Here is a 21,466-nt window from a genome sequence, read left to right on the forward strand (position 1 = left end):
TTCGGATCTCCGGGCGGGGACTACTCAAGAGGATGTCGTTATCAGGAGAAAGAAAACTGGCGTTCTACGTATCGGAGCGTGGAATGTCAGATCCCTTAATCGGGAAGGTAGGTTAGAAAATTTAAAAAGGGAAATGGATAGGTTGAAGTTAGATATAGTGGGAATTAGTGAAGTTCGGTGGCAGGAGGAACAAGACTTCTGGTCAGGTGAATACAGGGTTATAAACACAAAATCAAATAGGGGTAATGCAGGAGTAGGTTTAATAATGAATAGGAAAATAGGAATGCGGGTAAGCTACTACAAACAGCATAGTGAACGCATTATTGTGGCCAAGATAGATACGAAGCCCACACCTACTACAGTAGTACAAGTTTATATGCCAACTAGCTCTGCAGATGACGAAGAAATTGAAGAAATGTATGATGAAATAAAAGAAATTATTCAGATTGTGAAGGGAGGCGAAAATTTAATAGTCATGGGTGACTGGAATTCGAGTGTAGGAAAAGGGCGAGAAGGAAACATAGTAGGTGAATATGGATTGGGGGACAGAAATGAAAGAGGAAGCCGCCTGGTGGAATTTTGCACAGAGCACAACATAATCATAACTAACACTTGGTTTAAGAATCATGAAAGAAGGTTGCATACATGGAAGAACCCTGGAGATACTAAAAGGTATCAGATAGATTATATAATGGTAAGACAGAGATTTAGGAACCAGGTTTTAAATTGTAAGACATTTCCAGGGGCAGATGTGGACTCTGACCACAATCTATTGGTTATGACCTGTAGATTAAAACTGAAGAAACTGCAAAAAGGTGGGAATTTAAGGAGATGGGACCTGGATAAACTGAAAGAACCAGAGATTGTACAGAGATTCAGGGAGAGCATAAGGGAGCAATTGACAGGAATGGGGGAAATAAATACAGTAGAAGAAGAATGGGTAGCTTTGAGGGATGAAGTAGTGAAGGCAGCAGAGGATCAAGTAGGTAAAAAGACGAGGGCTAGTAGAAATCCTTGGGTAACAGAAGAAATATTGAATTTAATTGATGAAAGGAGAAAATATAAAAATGCAGTAAGTGAAACAGGCAAAAAGGAATACAAACGTCTTAAAAATGAGATCAATAGGAAGTGCAAAATGGCTAAGCAGGGATGGCTAGAGGACAAATATAAGGATGTAGAGGCCTATCTCACTAGGGGTAAGATAGATACCGCCTACAGGAAAATTAAAGAGACCTTTGGAGATAAGAGAACGACTTGTATGAATATCAAGAGCACAGATGGAAACCCAGTTCTAAGCAAAGAAGGGAAAGCAGAAAGGTGGAAGGAGTATATAGAGGGTCTATACAAGGGCGATGTACTTGAGGACAATATTATGGAAATGGAAGAGGATGTAGATGAAGATGAAATGGGAGATATGATACTGCGCGAAGAGTTTGACAGAGCACTGAAAGACCTGAGTCGAAACAAGGCCCCCGGAGTAGACAATATTCCATTGGAACTACTGACGGCCGTGGGAGAGCCAGTCCTGACAAAACTCTACCATCTGGTGAGCAAGATGTATGAAACAGGCGAAATACCCTCAGACTTCAAGAAGAATGTAATAATTCCAATCCCAAAGAAAGCAGGTGTTGACAGATGTGAAAATTACCGAACTATCAGCTTAATAAGTCACAGCTGCAAAATACTAACACGAATTCTTTACAGACGAATGGAAAAACTAGTAGAAGCCAACCTCGGGGAAGATCAGTTTGGATTCCGTAGAAACACTGGAACACGTGAGGCAATACTGACCTTACGACTTATCTTAGAAGAAAGATTAAGGAAAGGCAAACCTACGTTTCTAGCATTTGTAGACTTAGAGAAAGCTTTTGACAATGTTGACTGGAATACTCTCTTTCAAATTCTAAAGGCGGCAGGGGTAAAATACAGGGAGCGAAAGGCTATTTACAATTTGTACAGAAACCAGATGGCAGTTATAAGAGTCGAGGGACATGAAAGGGAAGCAGTGGTTGGGAAGGGAGTGAGACAGGGTTGTAGCCTCTCCCCGATGTTGTTCAATCTGTATATTGAGCAAGCAGTAAAGGAAACAAAAGAAAAATTCGGAGTAGGTATTAAAATTCAGGGAGAAGAAATAAAAACTTTGAGGTTCGCCGATGACATTGTAATTCTGTCAGAGACAGCAAAGGACTTGGAAGAGCAGTTGAATGGAATGAACAGTGTCTTGAAAGGAGGATATAAGATGAACATCAACAAAAGCAAAACAAGGATAATGGAATGTAGTCTAATTAAGTCGGGTGATGCTGAGGGAATTAGATTAGGAAATGAGGCACTTAAAGTAGTAAAGGAGTTTTGCTATTTGGGGAGCAAAATAACTGATGATGGTCGAAGTAGAGAGGATATAAAATGTAGGCTGGCAATGGCAAGGAAAGCGTTTCTGAAGAAGAGAAATTTGTTAACATCCAGTATTGATTTAAGTGTCAGGAAGTCATTTCTGAAAGTATTCGTATGGAGTGTAGCCATGTATGGAAGTGAAACATTGACGATAAATAGTTTGGACAAGAAGAGAATAGAAGCTTTCGAAATGTGGTGCTACAGATGAATGCTGAAGATTAGATGGGTAGATCACATAACTAATGAGGAAGTATTGAATAGGATTGGGGAGAAGAGAAGTTTGTGGCACAACTTGACCAGAAGAAGAGATTGGTTGGTAGGACATGTTCTGAGGCATCAAGGGATCACCAATTTAGTATTGGAGGGCAGCGTGGAGGGTAAAAATCATAGGGGGAGACCAAGAGATGAATACACTAAGCAGATTCAGAAGGATGTAGGTTGCAGTAGGTACTGGGAGATGAAGAAGCTTGCACAGGATAGAGTAGCATGGAGAGCTGCATCAAACCAGTCTCAGGACTGAAGACCACAACAACAATGCCATACATCGCTCGTATTAAATTTGGAAACCACGTGACGGAGTGCAGAAAGCTAAATTTCTATCACACGATATGCGAAGTGGAGACGACCCTTACAGTTCTCCTCATTTATAGATGGAATCAAGCAATGATTTTAACAACTGAACAACTTCTGGAAATAGAATTACACGTTACGTAGAACAGCTAACCTAATTTCTACGAAATTCCAATATTAATGTGATACACGGTATATTGACAAGTTTTACTTTTGGACCGTCTAACTACAGCTGAATGAAACACAGTTTTCGTGCCATACGCGTTTCGCCTTTATTCTCTGCAAGGCATCTTCAGTGGCAGGTTGCGTGGGCGATTTTCTTCATATTATGTTTGCATTTTTGGTGCCGTTCCTCTTCTTCTAATTGCCACTTGCGGTTCTTGTTTCTCACATTTCACAGCGCTAGGAACTTAATACTTCTTTACGACGCACGAGCTGTGGTCCATTATCTGAAGTAGGTTAGACGTTAATAATTGATTCTATACAAAATAGCCATTTTGACCATCATAACTGATTATAGACAGGGACGTTAGGTGACGATTCTGTGCGTGAGGATGGTCGTTTATGGTCTAAATTTGTATAAACGTATAATTTTAACAGTGTTTTCAATAGACATTCTTTTAAAAAATGTATATAACTTCGACTTTTAACAGTGTAAGTCTGCTGTATCGCCCGTGATTCTACAACTGCTTTACCCTGCAGGTGACTAAAGCTTTTAGTGGGAACCAAAATAAAACTAGCGGAGTGTGTCTTCCTCCTTACGGCCTCTCTGCTTCTGCCAGTCCTCCCTTTCATCACACGGTGCCTCCACAGCCTCCACTATTCATGTCGAGATTCTTCTAATTGTCGCTCAAGGGCACAGACTGTTACTCACACTGGATGGTCATACTGCCTTTCGGAAACATAGTGACCACCTAGTACTCTTTCTTTAATATTAGGAACTTATATGTTCCTATCTCCCACGACATCTCCTGAATTGTAACTCCAGGAACTGCACTACATTCACTTCTAGGCAATCAGTTGTTACAGGCCAAGATAAAAAAAAGTGTCCCGGAAAATATTTCATGCACCTTAGTGTAGGTAGCCCAACTAAAATCACTTTACCGGTGGTGATTGATGTAAGCTGGATTGTCTATCCTAAGGTGCGTGAAATATTTTCCAGGTCAGTTTCATTTCGCTCACCCTGTACAAAACTCATACAACGCTTCACTGTTCATTGACCTGCAACACTACACATCTATCATGGTCAAATATTAGAATTTTTAAGCAGAAGTAACGAATTAACTGAAAGCTCCACAAGCGAATACTATTGCAGAATTCCAGTTGTCTGGGAGCAAAAACAATTACCTTACTTAGCTTCAAATATGAGGGCCGTTTATGTGTATGCCGCGTAACCTCCCAAGTTTTCTAAAAATAAATATAAAACGAGTTTGCACTTGTTGTATTAACTGTCTTTAAAAAAAAGCACTAACGAAAAACATACGTAGACCTGCAAAGCAAGTACATTAATTTTCATTTGCAACAGTAACAAGAATAAAAAATAACCGCTATCTAAATTGGGCTGTTATTGTTTACATACTGAAATAATATACTGAACATTAAGAACATTGCTTCTTTATCGGCTAGCCGCATAATAAGCGATGATTTGGACATATATGTAGAAAGAAGTAAACACTGACAGAAAAATGCACCAAATGCATTTCTGGCCTCATAGAAAACATTAAATCAAGCAAAATACTGCGATACGTTTAGCAAAAATGTTGAACAGAAGCTGAAAAGTAGCATTACATTGTCAGAATTAATCAAAATTACAGAATCAAAAAGAAAAAAAAAGATATTCGAGGACTGAGAAATAAAATTAATGAATTAATAATTTGCACAGATGAATTAGAGTCCTCAAAGCCAGCTGACATAATCTGCCTCTCTGAACATCATGTGACCACTGGTTAGCATCTCACTTTTGTAGAGCATAAATGGAGAAAGGAGGAGTTGCCACATTCATCAGGAACTGTCATAAATTTAAGAACATAGACATTCATAAATTTTGCCTAGAACAGCATATGGAAGCATGTGCAACAGAAGTAGAATTTCACAAAAAATCCTTCATAATATTAAGTGTATATCGAGCACCTGCAGGTAACTTAAATCTGTTCATAAACCTCCTTCAAGCTGTACTGGCCCATTTAACAACCAAAAACAAAGAAAGAGTGGTTGCTGGTGATTTCAATGTAATTTCCTTAAAGACTCTCCCAATAAGAACTTATTTGAGTTAGTAACACTATGATTCAACTTAATTCCTACTGTAAAGTTCCCCACTAGGGTAGCCAATTGTTCACAAACAGCCATTGATAATATCTTTATAGAAAAGTCCAATAAACAAAATTATATTACAAAGCCAACAGTCAATGGCCTCTCAGACCATGACATGCAGTTCCTTCTGTTATATGTTAATAGTGAACAGGACATAAAATCTGTTAAATCTGGGCTCAAGAGTGTAATCAATAAGCCAAAAATTGATTATTTTAGGACACTCTTCAGAGACATTCACTAGACTGACGTTTACAGTGCTCATGGCATGAATGAAAAATATAACACTTTTGGTAATAAAGTGCTACCTTATTTGAACACTGTTTTCCCCCAAAACTAAGTCTACAAAGAAGCCATGGATTGATCAAGGAATAGGGGTATCTCGTAAAACAAAAAGAAAACTGTATCTGTCAATCTGAAACAGTTCTGATGTTGATGCTGTAGCACATTACAAGAAATATTGCAAAATATTAAAGACTGTAATACAAATATCAAAGCAAATATATTACAAGGGAAAGATAGTCATATCAGATAACAAAATAAAGATGATATGAGATATAGTGAAGGAGGAGACCGCTAGAACCATTCATGAAGGGGGACAATTGCATTAATAGTAAATGATACATTGGTGTCAGATGTGTATAGTATTGCAGAACTTTTTAACAACATTTTATAGCTGTTACTGAACAGATGGGGTTGTCAGGTTCTGTAGATGCTGCTGTGGAACGCCTCAGACCAGACATTTCAAATGACTTCCATAATATGAATTTGACCCTCACTACCCCAGCAGAAATAATGTCCATCATAAACTCTTTAAAATCAAAAACATCTAGTGGGTATGATGAAATATCAACAAAGTTAATTAAAGAATGTGATTCTGAGTTACATAATATATTAAGCTATTGGTGTAATCAGTCGTTAGTTAATAAGTGGAATATTTCCTGAATAATTGAAATATGGTGAAGTTAAGTCACTGTTTAAGAAGGGAGGTGAAGAAATAGCATCAAATTTCCGTCCAATTTCACTTTTGCCAGCATTCTCAAAAATTTTAGAAAAAGTAATGTACAATCGGCCTGTCAAAGTCGCATTCAGATTTCTAAAGGGTTCTGGTATTGAGAAGGCTATCTACACTTACAGAGAAAATGTGCTTAATTCATTAGACAAAATATTGCAGGCAGCTGGTAGAAGGCTATCTACACTTACAGTGAAAATGTGCTTAATTCATTAGACAAAAAATTGCAGACAACGTATATTTTGTGATCTATCAAAGGTATTTGACCGTGTAAATCATAATACCCTTTTAAGTAAATCAGAATATTATGGTGTAACAGGAAATGCTGCAAAATGGTTCAAATCAGATGTTTCTGGCAGGCACAAAAGGGTGTTATTAGGAAAGAGACATGTATTAAGCTATCAGGCACCATCCAACTGGGATCTAATTACATGTGGGATCCCACAATGTTCCATTTTAGGGCCCTTACTTTTTCTTGTGTATATCAATGACCTTTCATAAGTAATATTACCAGATGCCAAGTTTATTTTGTTTGCCAATGATACAAACATTGCAATAAATAGCAAATCAGGTGTAGTCTTATAAAGATCGGCTAATAAAACATTTGTAGACATCAATCACTGGTTCTTTGTCACTAAACTTTGAAAGACCACACTAAATGCAGTTCAGAACTTGTAAGGGGTGTCCCACAAGTATATGCCTAACATACGATGACAAGCAGATAGAAGAAGTGAACAGTGTTAAATTCTTGGGATTACAGCTTGATAGTAAATTCACATGGGAGGAGCAGACCACAGAACGGCTAATGCATCTTAACAAATCACTATTAGCAATGCGAATTTTGTCAGACATAGGGGATATAAAAATGAAAAAGCTGGCATACTATGCTTACTTTCATTCTGTAATGCCATATGGGATTATTTTTTTGGGCAATTAATCAAACCAAGCTAAAGTTTTCCTTGCACAAAAACGTGCAGGGAGAGTTATATGTGATGTGAACTCAAGAACATCCTACATAAGCCTGTTTAGGAGACTAGGGATACTAACTACTGCTTCCCAATATATTTATCATCATCATCATCATCAAGACTGATTATGCCTTTCAGCGTTCAGTCTGGAGCATGGCCCCCTTTAAAATTCCTCCATGACCCCCTATTCAATGCTAACATTGGTGCCTCTTCTGATGTTAAACCTATTACTTCAAAATCATTCTTAACCGTATCCAGGTACCTTCTCCTTGGTCTGCCCCAACTCCTCCTACCCTCTACTGCTGAACCCATGAGTCTCTTGGGTAACCTTGCTTCTCCCATGCGTGTAACATGACCCCACCATCTAAGCCTGTTCGCCCTGACTGCTACATCTATAGAGTTCATTCCCAGTTTTTCTTTGATTTCATCATTGTCGACACCCTCCTGCCATTGTTCCCATCTACTAGTACCCGCAATCATCCTAACTACTTTCATATCCGTAACCTCAACTTTGTTGATAAGGTTACCTGAATCCACCCAGCTTTCGCTCCCATACAACAAAGTTGGTCGAAAGATCGAACGGTGCACAGATAACTTGGTCTTGGTACTGACTTCCTTCTTGCAGAAGAGAGTAGATCGTAGCTGAGCGCTCACTGCATTAGCTTTGCTACACCTCGCTTCCAGTTCTTTCACTATGTTGCCATCCTGTGAGAATATGCATCCTAAGTACTTGAAACCGTCCACCTGTTCTAACTTTGTTCCTCCTATTTGGCACTTAATCCGTTTATATTTCTATCCCACTGACATTACTTTCGTTTTGGAGATGCTAATCTTCATACCATAGTCCTTACATTTCTGATCTAGCTCTGAAATATTACTTTGCAAACTTTCAATCGAATCTGCCATCACAACTAAGTCATACGCATATGCAAGATTGCTTATTTTGTGTTCACATATCTTAATCTCACCCAGCCAGTCAATTGTTTTCAACATACGATCCATAAATAATATGAACAACAGTGGAGACAGGTTGCAGCCTTGTCTTGCCCCTGAAACTACTCTGAACCATGAACTCAATTTACCATCAACTCTAACAGCTGCCTGACTATCTATTTAAAGACCTTTAATTGCTTGCAAAAGTTTGCCTCCTATTCCATAATCTCGTAGAACAGACAATAACTTCCTCCTAGGAACCCGGTCATATGCCTTTTCTAGATCTATAAAGCATAGATACAATTCCCTGTTCCACTCATAACACTTCTCCATTATTTACCGTAAGCTAAAGATCTGGTCCTGAGAACCTCTAAGAGGCCTAAACCCACACTGATTTTTATCCAATTGGTCCTCAACTAATACTCGCACTTTCCTTTCAACAATACCTGAGAAGATTTTACCCACAACGCTGATTAAAGAGATACCTCTGAAGTTGTTACAATCTTTTCTGTTTCCATGTTTAAAGATTGGTGTAATTACTGCTTTTGTCCAGTCTGATGGAACCTGTCCCGACTCCCAGGCCATTTCAATTATCCTGTGTAGCCATTTAAGACCTGACATTCCACTGCATTTGATGAGTTCCGACTTAATTTCATCCACCCCAGCTGCTTTATTGCACTGCAATCTATTGACCATTTTCTCCACTTCCTCAAAAGCGAACCTATTTCAATCGTCATTCCTATCCCATTGTACCTCGAAATCTGAAACATTACTGATCGTATTTTCACCTACATTGAGCAACTCTTCAAAATATTCCCTCCATCTGCCCAAGGAATCCACAGGATTCCTGACCTGTCCAAAATACTTGTCATTTCCTTCTTACCTCCCTTTCCAAGACTGCTAATTACACTCCAGAATGGTTTTCCAGCAGCTTGACCCATAGTCTCCAACCTTTTTCCAAAGTCTCCCCAAGATTTCTTCTTGGATGCTGCAATTATCTGTTTGGCTTTGTTCCTTTCTTCAACATAACTTTCTCTGTCTTCCTGAGTTCTAGTATGTAGCCATTTTTGATACGCCTTCTTTTTCCTTTTACAGGCTGCCTTGACTGTGTCATTCCACGAAGCTGTTTGCTTCATCCTACTTTTACACACTACTGCTGCAAGACTTTCTTTAGCCACTTCCAGTACTGTGTCCCTGTACCTTGTCCATTCCTTTTCCAATGACTGTAATTGACTACATTCAACTAACTGGTACCTTTCTGAGATCACTGTTATGTACTTGTGCCTGATTTCCTTATCCTGAAGTTTCTCCACTCTTATCCTCCTACATATGGACCTGACCTCCTGCACTTTCGGCCTCACAATCCCAGTTTCACTGCAGATTAAATAATGATCAGTGTCATCAAAGAATCCCCTGAATACACGTGTGTCCCTCACAGCCTTCCTGAATTCCTGATCTGTTATTATATAGTCAATGACAGATCTGGTTCCCCTGCCTTCCCAAGTATACTGGTGAATGTTCTTATGTTTAAAAAAAGGAGTTTGTGATTACTAAGCCCATACTGGCACAGAAATCCAAGAGTTGTTTCCTGTTCCTGTTGGCCTCCATATACTCTCCAAATTTACCCATAACCTTTTCATACCCTTCTGTTCGATTTCCAATCCTGGCATTAAAATCACCCATGAGCAGAACATTGTCCTTGTCCTTTACTCTAACAACTGCATCACTGAGTGCCTCATAAAAACTATCCATCTTATCTTTATCTGTCCCTTCACAATGCGAATATACTGACAATCCTAATTTTCTTGCTAGACACTGTCAAATCTATCCACATCATTCGTTCGTTTACATACCTTATTGCAACTACGCTGGGTTCCATTTCTTTCCTGATGTAAAGCCCTACACATCATTGTGCTATTCCTGCTTTGACTCCTGACAGGTAGACCTTGTATTCTCCCACTTCCTCTTCTTTCTCACCCCTTACCCGAATGTCACTAACAGGTAAAACGTCCAGCCCCAACTTACTTGCAGCCTCTGCCAGCTCTACCATCTTCCCAGAGTAGCTCCCATTGATATTAATAGCTCCCCATCTCATTACCATTTGTCTGCCAAGTCGTATCTTAGGAGTCCCTGGTTTGTCAGTTAGAGGTGGGACTCCGTCACCTCCTTAATGAAATTTGTCATTAAAAATATATCACTTTTTCAAACCAACAGCTCAATTCATGGAATCAATACTAGAAATAAGAATAATCTACATAAGGATTTAAAGTCACTTAGTCTTGTACAAATAGGTGTGCATTATTCAGGAACACACATTTTCAATAACTTGCCAGCAGTCATGAAAAGCCTAACAACCAATGAAATTCAGTTTTAGAGAAGCCTAAAGGATTTATTGGTGGCCAACTCCTTCTACTCCATTGATGAATATATATATATAAAGTGCAATATAACTTCTGCACCATTTGAATGCAGTAATGTGTTCATTGTAAATAAGTATTATAGTAGTTCTACTACATGTTTATTACGTTATAAATAAAACTGATGACGCAGGTAGGACTGGGAGTGAGTGTTGGGAGACAGAGAAGATGTGGATACGTTATGGGGATGAATGTGAAGGGGGACACAGCTCCAGGAGGCAGTTGGAAGAGTTGCGTAATGTTAAGAGGCAGGTGGAAGACGGACATGGAGTAAGGAAGCATGTGGAATAGGTACTGGATGTGATCAAGTAGGTGGATGAGAGGAGAGACAAATAGACAGGGGAAAGTAGATTAAGGAATATGGTTAACTTATTTTGATGAAACCATGGCTTACATCTACTATCGTTGATTGACTTTGGGTGCTTTAAAAGTAAGAAACGCAGTTTTTCTCTGGTTTGTGCTGTTACTGTCAACCAACGGAATTGCAACAAGGAATGAGCCAATAATTTTGTCAACGTTTATCGACACTTAAGATCATGCCACACAGCAGTACTGCTGATAAATGTAACGTCCTCTCTGGTGTCACATGGTGTAAAACAGCTGAGAAACAGATATACATGTGTGTGCAATATATGTGATGTACACATATATGCCCAAAGCCACAGGTGAAAAGCAAGTACAGTGTATCATAAAATGGGTGTATGCACTAAGGTATAAACTAAATCCCACTGGATCAATTTCAACAAAACTTGGTAAATATAACACTGTCTAGAAAGAAGGTTGGGGGTAGGAATGAAAATGAGGTGCACAGGAGGTGGATACAGAGAGGAGAGGATGAGATGTAGAGAAGGGGAAGATTGGATGGACAGAGAGATAGGGAAGGAGGAGATAGAAGAGAGAGGGATGAGGAGTAGATGGAAAGAGCAGGAAAGACTATGTGAATAGAGAGCGAGGGGAGGAGCAGACAGAATGAGAGAGGGAGAAGGAGGAGATGAACTTAGTGGACTGAGAAGATGGAAGTATGGGTAGGAGATGATGGGCAGAGAGAGGGGGTGAAGAAGATGGACAGAGAGAGAGGGGAATAGGAAAGAGAGAAGGAAGAAGAGATGGACAGAGAGACAGCGTAGGAGAGGAGATCAGATGGGCAGAGAGAAGGTGTGGGGAGACATGGACAAAGAGTGGGACAAAGAGGAGATGGTTAGAGAGAGGCTGTGGAGACTATGGACAGAGAGTGGGTAATAGGAGATGGAATGAGAGGGTGGAGAGAAGACGGATAGAGGAGTTGATCAGGAGGAGATGGACAGAGAGAAAGAGAAAATGGAGGTTGGGTGGGGAGAAAGAGGTATACAGCGGTAGTGGTGAGAATAAGAGGGACAGGGAAAGTGAAAGGAGAGAAGGGCAGAGAGCAGAAGAGAGGAGAAGGACAGTATGAGGGTGGAGGAGGGTATGGACAGACAAAGGTAGAACAGGAGATGGCATAGAGAAGGGGGAGAGGAAATCGACATAGAGAGGGGGAGGAAGGGAGGGACAGAGAGAGTGGGAAGTTGTAGATGGAGAAAGAGAGTGAGATAAGGAAAAGGACAGAGAGAACAGGAGGAGGGTGTTATGACGGAGGCGGGTGGAATAGTGATGAGAAAAAAAGAAGCAGAAAGTAGAATTATGGAAGAGATTTAAACTTTCGATGATTGTTTTGATGAACCGATAGCTTACATCTACCATTATTGATACAGCTGGAAGTGAAATTTGCTCCTTATTTGTGATTTTTCCTTCTGATGACTTCATTCCTGAAATTTAACTCTTGGATATCCCTGCATACCTTCTCTAAAAGTCCACCTCATTCTCATATCATCAATCTTTTCCATTAACTGGGATTCATCTGCCCATACTTCTGGTCTACATGTCATATTACTTCCAAAACCTATTGTGTAAGTTTTTCTTTTCTTTCTTTTCTAATATATTGATCCAATAAAATACCGTTTAGCGTTGTAGTAGTGAATTTCCCAACAAATATTCCACAATTCTTTTTGTTATCTTGTTCGCCATCATGTCTGACTTTTATTTCTAGATATTTGTACTCAGTATGTGTAATCATTCCACCCCTTCTTCCAGAATCAAATACTGATTTGCTCCTCCAATTAGTATGTACTTTGCTTTATTCATGTTGACTTGAAGTTCCCATTTTAATACCTCTCCAATAATTTAGCTGGTAATGTAGTGAATGTCTTCTTCATCTACGCCAAAATTAGATGGTCATCAGAAAATTGTAATGAGTACATGATACTATCATTTACTGGAATCTCCATGTTCTTATATTTCATCTTCCATTTTTCCAGCGTTCTCTCTGCATCTATTTTGTAAAATGTCAGTGATAGACTGTATCCCCGACGAAATAGTTTTGTGACTTTAAATCCAGGAGGGAGAGAATTTCACAATTTATTGTTCTTCTGGGTTTCCATATAGGTTCCGGATGATTTTAATTATGATAGAATTAATATTTGATGATTGTATAGCCTTTCACAAAGTGCATAAAGGTATATTGTCATAGGCTTTATCTACGTTTACGAATACTAAGTAATGGGATTTATTTCGAATATTTTCCTTTCCAAATATTTTATGCAGACAAAATACAATGCTGCGCAAAACTTAAGGACGAAGGTAATATTCGGATGGTACGTCTCTCGAATTAGCACATCTCGATGAAACTTGGACCATAGACAAAAAGAACTGGTACAGTATAGAACAGACGGACACTGGCAGAAATTCGGAATGAGACGAACAGAAATGACACATTTTTTCAAACCAAATGATTACACTGAGGTCACCGAGACTTACGGTGGACCTCTGATCGTTACAAAAGTCATGAATTGGTTCTCAATGGGGTGTTTGATCATAACGGACGGTAATGCGTGCTCTGAAACGTGTTCCCATGCTGGGCGCAAGGTTGGTAAGGAGTTCTTGCGGTAGGGCGCTCCATTCCTCCGCTACTGGGGTTGTCATCTCTAGACGGTCGTTGACGCATATGGACGTGTTGCCGCGCTTCTCCACAATGCGTGCCACACGTGCTCGAAGGGATTTAAATCGCCGAATGTCCTCCACTTCCAGCACCTTCTCCACCTGTGCTGGTCGAAAAGGTGAAGTCACGACGGAAGGCAGCCGTGCGAAAGACGCACGTGGGGAGAGAGTACAGTCACACGAGAACGTTGATCGTTGAGTGTACCGTGATAAGACATTTAGCGGTCAGAAGGCCTGTGCAACAGTATGCCTCCCTACACCGTAACAGCTGGACCACTTGGTCACCAAACCCATCGTGTTGGATAATGGTGAACACACCCTCACGTAATGAGATGTGGGAACACATAATGCACCCAGGAGTGTCGAACGTGGGCGTGTTGGTGGGCCAGATGGTGGGGGGAGAGGCATCATGTTTCAGCTGCGTAGTGAGCTCCAGATCTGTGAACGCAGTAAAGTGACTGGACGACGGTGTTACGGCACTGTACTCCTTCCAGACGTGCGTCTCCTCACTGCTGCATTCGTCCCTGACTTCATCTTACGGATTGCGATGCGCGGTCTCATCGAACTGCGCATGTGGAGGAGTTCCTGAGTGACAGGAGATTGGGCGAATGGACTGATCCCGACTTAAATCCCACAGAATATGTGTGGCATGCGTTGAGGAGGCGTATTGCAACACGCCCGTATGCACCAACGACCATCCAGCAGTCGTCAACGGCGCTTGTTTTTTTTTCCGTGGTTTTAGGGCGCACAACTACAATGGTCATTAGCACCAAGACTAAGTTAGGAATGCACTGCGAGGCACAAGGTTAAAACAGCAACTGAAAGGGACAACACTATAAAAGACATATTAACAGGCATAGGATTAAAAAAAATAAAAAAAACCAGCATAATCAAATGTACTTAGACAGGTTTGTCAAGTGCATAAAACAAAGAACGCGAGCAGCTGCTCCTGGGTCATCCGCTAAAATGGCATCCAGAGTACATGGCAGGCCAAGATCAACGCGCAGTGTATTAAAATTCGGACAGGACGTTAAAATGTGGCGTACCGTCAGCGATTGCCCACATGGGCAGAACGGCGCCAGCGTAGCCGTCAGCAGATGGCGATGGCTGAACCGGCAGTGTCCAATTCATAACCGGGCCAAAACGACCTCCTCCCGCCGAGAAGGGCGTGAAGAGGTCGTCCAAGCCGTGGGGAGAGGTTTCAAGGCCCGAAGCTTGTTGTCCGTAAGTGTAGCCCAATCGGCATTCCACAGCGATAAAATGCGCTGACAAATGACCCTGCTACAATCAGATGAAGGGACACAACAAGAAGCTGTCCGAGGCTGGAGGACCGCAGCCTTGGCCGCGGCATCTGCAGCTTCGTTCCCAGGGACACCGACATGGCCTGGTAGAGGGAAAATAGCTCAGCTGTGAAGACCGAACAATGTCCATGGAGCCGGTATTTGAAACTGTGTGCCCCGACAATAAAAGAACACACGACACCGTCATTGGTTCTAGAGCCATCTGTATAAATGAAGATTGTATTAATGAACTTCAAACGAAGTTCGACAAAACGGGAGCGGTATACCGAAGTTGGGGTAACCTCCTTTGGGAGCCAGCTGAGGTCAAGGTGAACGTGAACCTGAGCCTGGAGCCAAGGTGGCGTATGGCTCTCGCCCACTCGAAAGGTTGTACGGCGAGAAAAATCAAGGTGCTGAATGAGGCGACGAAAGCGAACTCCAGGGGGTAGCAGGGCAGAGACATACAACCCGTATTGACGGTCGAGTGAGTCGTCAAAAAAGGAACGATAAGACGGGTGGTCGGGCATTAACAACAGCCGACAGGCATACCGACAAAGCAGTATATCGCGCCGGTAGGTTAGTGGCGATTCACCGGCTTCATCATGAAGACTCTCGACGGGACTAGTATAGAACGCTCCGATCGCAAGACGTACACCCCAAAGTTGTATAGAGTTGAGGCGGCGTAAGATGGACGGCCGTGCAGAGGAGTATACGAAGCTCCCATAATCCATCTTGGAGCGGACGATCTACCGATATAGGCGAAGTAGGACGGTTCGATCCGCTCCCCACGACATACCGCTGAGAACACGGAGGACGTTTAGAGAACGGGTACAACGGGCAGCCAAATATGACACAAGTGGAGACCAGCTAAGTTTCCTGTCAAATGTAGGACCTAAAAATTTTGTTGTCTCCACGAATTACAGAGCAACGAGACCGAGATGTAAGGACGGTGGGAGAAACTCTTTGTAGCGCCAGAAGTTAATACAGACCGTCTTCTCGGCAGAAAAACGGAAGCCATTGGCGACACTCCAGGATTAAAGACGGTCAAGACAACACTGAAGACAGCGGTCCAGGAAACACGTACGCTGCGCGCTGCAATAGATGGTAAAATCGTCCACGAAAAGGGAGCCTGATACATCAGCTGGGAGGCAATCCATTATTGGATTGATCGCTATGGCGAAGAGAGCGACGCTCAAAACTGAGCCCTGTGGCACCCCATTCTCCTGGCGAAAGGCGTCGGACAGGACAGAACCCACACGTACCCTGAACTGTCGATCCATTAAAAAGGCACGAATAAAAAGAGGGAGGTGACTGCGAAGGCCCCATGTATGCATGGTGCGGAGAATGCCCGCCCTCCAACAGGTGTCGTAAGCCTTCTCCAAATGAAAGAACACAGCCGCGGTCGGGCGCTTCCGCAAGAAGTTATTCATAATGAAGGTCAACAAGGTAACCAGACGGTCAACAGCAGAGCGGCGCCTACGAAATCCACATTGTACATTGGTAAGCAGGCGTCGAGATTCGAGCAGCCAAACCAAACGAGAGTTAACCATTCGTTCCATCACCTTACGGACACAGCTGGTAAGGGAGATCGGTCGATAACTGGAAGGCAAGTGCTTGTCCTTTCCCGGCTTAGGAATTGGGACAACAATAGATTCGCGCCAGCATGTGGGAACATGACCGTCAATCCAGATGCGATTATAAGTTTTCTTCAACCTTTACCCGCAGGAGAAAGGTTCTTCAGCATCTGAATATGAATAGAATCAGGCCCTGGAGCGGAGGATCGTGACCGGGCAAGTGCATTTTCGAGTTCCCGCATGGTGAACGGGGCATTATAACTTTCACGATTCGAGGAGCGGAAGTTAGGTGACCTTGTCTCCTCTGCCTGATTTCGGGGGAGGAAGGTAGGGTGGTAATGAGCGGAGCTCGAAACCTCAGCGAAAAAGCGGCCGAAGGCAGTGGAGACATCCTCAGGTGCCACAAGGACGTCATTCGCGACCGTCAAGCCAGAAACTGGTGAGTGGACCTTAGTGCCAGACAACAGAAGAAGGAGTGAAACTGTTGAAGGTGCTTGTGAAAGCAGCCCAGCTGGCTTTCTTGCTTTCTTTAATAACACGACGACACTGCGCACGTAATTGTTTATAATTGCTACAATTCGCCATCGTAGGGTGGCGTTTAAAGGTACGTAAAGCACGTCGACGAGCACGTAAAGCGTCTCTACATGCGGCGGTCCACCAGGGGACCGGTACGTGACGTGGAGAAGAAGTAGTGTGAGGGACGGAATATTTAGCAGCAGTGAGAATGACTTCCGTGAGGTGTGCGACCTGACTATCGCAGCTTGAGAAGGTTTAATCCTGAAAGGTCACCCTGGAAGAGAAGAGCCCCCATTCTGCTTTGGAGATGTTCCAACTAGTTGAGCACGGAGAGGGGGTATGATGCAGGAGATGGAAAACACAAGGGAAGTGGTCGCTCGAATACGTATCAGAAAGTGCGTACCACTCAAACCGGCGTGCAAGTTGGGTAGTATATATAGAGAGGTCTAAATGGGAATAGGTGTGAGTTGTGTCCGAAAGAAGGCAGACAAGATTGAGGTGGTTGAAAAGGTCTGCTAACAGGGAGCCTCTCGGGCAGGATACTGGAGAGCCCCAAAGGGGATGGTGAGCATTGAAGTCTCCAGTCAACAAAAATGGTGCAGGTAGCTGAGCAATAATTTACATCATGTCTGCCCTGGTAACGGCAGACGACGATGGAGTGTAAACGGTACAAATGGAAAATGTGAAAGTGGGGAGGGTAATTCGAACGGCAACTGCCTGCAGGCCGGTGTGCAATGTGATGGGATCGTAGTAAATATCATCCCGGACCAGCAACATAACCCCTCCATGAGCCGGAATACCTGCCACAGGGGGTAGGTCAAAACGCACAAAGGCACAGTGTGCCAAGGCAATTTGATCGCATGGGCGTAGCTTCGTTTCCTGGAGAGCTACGACGAATGGACAGTGCAAGCGTAGCAGCAACTTTAAGTCCTCTCAGTTGGTGCGAATGCTGTGAATATTCCAATGAAGAAGTGCCATTGTGAGAAGAAAAAGAAAAAGGAGAAGCAACCTCGAAGGCCGCTGAGGGCCTGGCTTCGAGCGAGCACTGCCGCCGCTATCAATAGGTGGAGTCATCGTCCATTTGTTCAATAGGTTCGTCGGCTATCTTGTTAAGATGGCCGGTGAACGGCCAGATGTTCGGCTACCAGCGGTGCAGCAAGGCGAAACAGATGATGCCCTGGGGCGGCAACCGCTGGGTGGCGCAGGAGAAGAAATGCGCCGTGGCGGAGAAGGAGAACTTTGGTTCCTATGAGCCTTCTTGGAAGGTCGTTTGGTGGAAGTACTGGTCGATGGCTGGGAGTTCGAGGTACGTAGGAAGTCTATACGGGACGGTTCCTTCTTGAAGGCCTGTGCATCTGATTTCTGGGTCTTAGTCTTGGCAGAAGCTGATGAAGGTGCTCGTGTCTTAGGGGTGACGGAAGAGGAGACGTTGACCGGGCGATCTTAGCACTGGCCGAACGGACGACCGTAGTGCTGAAGGTCAGATCGCATGTCTGCGTCGCCACCTCCCTGGTAGTCCGAGGAGAGGCGAGGACAGTACTGTATTTCCCCGCTGGGAGCAGCGTGGTCTTCCTACTAGCAACTAGCTTGCGAACAGCCGAGGTGGACACTTCATCTTTGACCCGAATTTCTTGGATACAGCGTTCTTCCTTGTAGATGGGACAGTCGCGGGAGGACGCTGCATGGTCACCCTGACAGTTCACACAACGAGGAGACGGAGGGGGACAGTCACCCTCATGGGCATCCCTGCCACAAGTGACACATTTAGCCGCATTACAACAAGACTGGCGAGTGTGATTAAAACGCTGACACTGGTAGCAGCGCGTAGGTGTCGGGACATAGGGGCGAACAGAAATAACCTCGTAGCCCGCTTTGATGCGCGACGGCACCTATACACTATCAAAGGTCAAGAAAAGTGTCCGGGTCGGTACAAGATCATTGTTGACCTTTTCGTGACCCTATGGACAGCCGTCACGCCCTGCTCAGCGAGGAAAGACTGAATTTCCTCGTCAGTCAATCCGTCGAGTGATCTAGTATATACCACACCACGCGACGAATTCAAAGTGCGGTGAGCCTCCACCCGGACAGGGAACGTGTACAGGAGTGTGGCCCGAAGCAGTTTTTGTGCCTGAAAGGCGCTCTCAGTTTCTAACAATAAGGTACCGTTACGCATCCTCGTACAAGACTTGAGAGATCCGGCTATGGCATCTACGCCCTTCTGGATAACGAAAGGGTTGACAGATGAAAAATCCTTTCCGTCCTCAGATCTAGAAACTACGAGTTACTTTGGGGCACGCGGTAGTACTTTTGTCACTGGTGGCTGGTCAAGTTTCTATTTTTGGGCAGATGTCGAGAGAGAAGAAGAAGATAAATCCATTGCGGAGGAATCCCCCAGGATTGCCGGCGTCTCCGATGGCGCGTTCCTTCCTTGTGGGGACCCTCTCAGAGGGCACTCCCGCCTTAGGTGAATGTTTACACCTCAGGTCACACCTCCCGAGAAACGGACGGAGGCACCAATCGGCACGGCCGGAAGGTGTCAACTCAGGCAATCACCCCTCCCTGGGCCTGGCCTTTAACAGGGGGTACGTGCGTGCCTTACTTGTCTACCCAGCGCGGGGAATTACGCGTTACCCCGTCGCCGGCTACGCGTGCGAACGCGTGGGTCGGCCTTCAGGCACGCACAGGGAGGAAAGAAAAAGAGGAAAAAAAAGGGAGAGAGGGAGAGAAAGGACAGACTGTCTCAAACGCCGAGACGGAGACCAGAGGGTGGACAAGAAGGCAAGTAAAAGAAGGCGAGGAGTAGAAGGCGAGGAGTATAAGGTAAGGTAAAAAGTAAGGAAGACAGTGAGAGGGAGAAGGACAAAGAAAGGAACCAAACAAAGGAAGGAAGAAACCAGAATAAGCGAAAAACCAAAATGGCCACAAATATAAGTCGTGGAACCGTCCGTCTCCAGACGCAGGCGCGAACTGCGCCCTTGAGGGGGAGGGACTCCTCTTAGTCGCCTCTTACGACAGGCAGGAATACCTCGGGCCTATTCTGACCCCCGGACCCGCAGGGCGCTAGTGCAGGAGTGGAGCGCCCTGCCACAGGAACTCCTCACCAGCCCTGGACGAAACACTGGAGCACGTTTCACAGCGAGCGTTACACGCCGTAGTGACCAGACTTCGTATTAACAGCCGTTTCTCGCCTTCTGTAATGTCCAGGGGACCACCACAAATTATACTCTTTGAAAAAACAAAAATTCTCACTTCTGTTCGTCTCATTGCATATTTCTTTCGGTTATCAACTGTGCTGTGCTGTGCTGTACTGGTACAGTTCTTTCTAGGTATGGTTTCCAGTTTCATCGAGTTGTATTACATGGCAGCGATATATCGACAGAAATTTATATTCGTCCTTAAATTTACCAGAGCTTTGTGTATTTTTCCTAACGATCACTGTCTGAGCGTGCGACGGACAATTCGGCTGAGATGGCTTGTAGCCACGGAGTAACGCACCGATCTGAGCGGACCGGCTTCCAGAGGTTCCGCTTGTAACAGCCGCCTTCACGATGCCACATCGCGGTCTCGCTGCCACACAGCCCCACCCCCAGGCATCCGGTGCGCTGGCCGCACAGTGGCTGGGGGCGGCGGGGGCGACAGCCTGCGGCCGGCAGCGGTGGGCCCCCTCCCTGCAGCTGCGGGTTATCTCGCTCCACAAGCTGGGCGCCGGCCGCCATCGAAACCCAGCATTAGCCGGCACCGAAACAGCTAAAGCATCACCGTGGTACACCCAGCACCGAAATTGAATCTAGGTTGACACGGACAGAACTAACAGACATAGTTTGGGTTACGTAGCTAGTGAGCTGGCGACCGGAATAATACACCGAGCGACCTGTTATCAGTCAGTTTTAATGACAATTGGGGGCCAGCATCAGACTGGCGGCAGCAACCGCTCCCCGTCTCTTGCTGCTACTGGTTTTCGTTCGCAGTTGCAACTAGTTCTTAAAGCTGCCTGGATGAGTCGAGACTGCTGCTGCGGCCATTGTCGGATTTCTTTGAAAACTTGTGAGATGAAGCTTTCGATGCAACCCTGCGGACAGTTTCTACTGCCTCTGCTGACATCGTGTAGATGTCATCTGGGTAAGGATGACAGCCTACGACTGTCGACAGCCAGAAAGCGCGTGCTCACTCTTCTGGCCCACACGGCATTAAGGAACCAGAGGACTAACCAGCCCCTCTGTACACGTTCGCTGCTCACAGTGTCGTCTGTTCAGTTACTGAGCGCCTGTAACACACACTGAACAGAAAAATTTTGAGGCATTCGGTGTTACAAGCTATGACATTCCTCTAAGCAGCCACTCAAATGAGCTCCTTTTCTGTAATTTTAGCCTCTCGATCAATAAGCGAGATGTTTGCTCAACTAAGTGATAGCTTTCTTCATTCAGTATACAACGTGGGCTCTCGAAATTCTGTAAGGTGATCGGTAAAGATTACTGCTTAATTGTAG

At 44.0% G+C, this 21,466-nt stretch overlaps 1 protein-coding gene across 1 annotated transcript in view; it reads left to right on the forward strand.

Moving 5' to 3' along the window:
* The window catches only part of LOC124776161 (trichohyalin-like), a 191,909-nt gene extending 171,144 nt beyond the window's left edge, over nucleotides 1-20,765 (forward strand). The window contains exon 5 of the mRNA XM_047251000.1: nucleotides 20,518-20,765. Within this exon, the coding sequence (XP_047106956.1) occupies nucleotides 20,518-20,765 (248 nt within the window). The remainder of the gene's footprint in view (nucleotides 1-20,517) is intronic.
* Nucleotides 20,766-21,466: the final 701 nt, after the last annotated feature.

The sequence above is a fragment of the Schistocerca piceifrons genome, chromosome 2 (assembly GCF_021461385.2).
Source record: "Schistocerca piceifrons isolate TAMUIC-IGC-003096 chromosome 2, iqSchPice1.1, whole genome shotgun sequence".
Lineage (NCBI taxonomy): Eukaryota > Metazoa > Arthropoda > Insecta > Orthoptera > Acrididae > Schistocerca > Schistocerca piceifrons.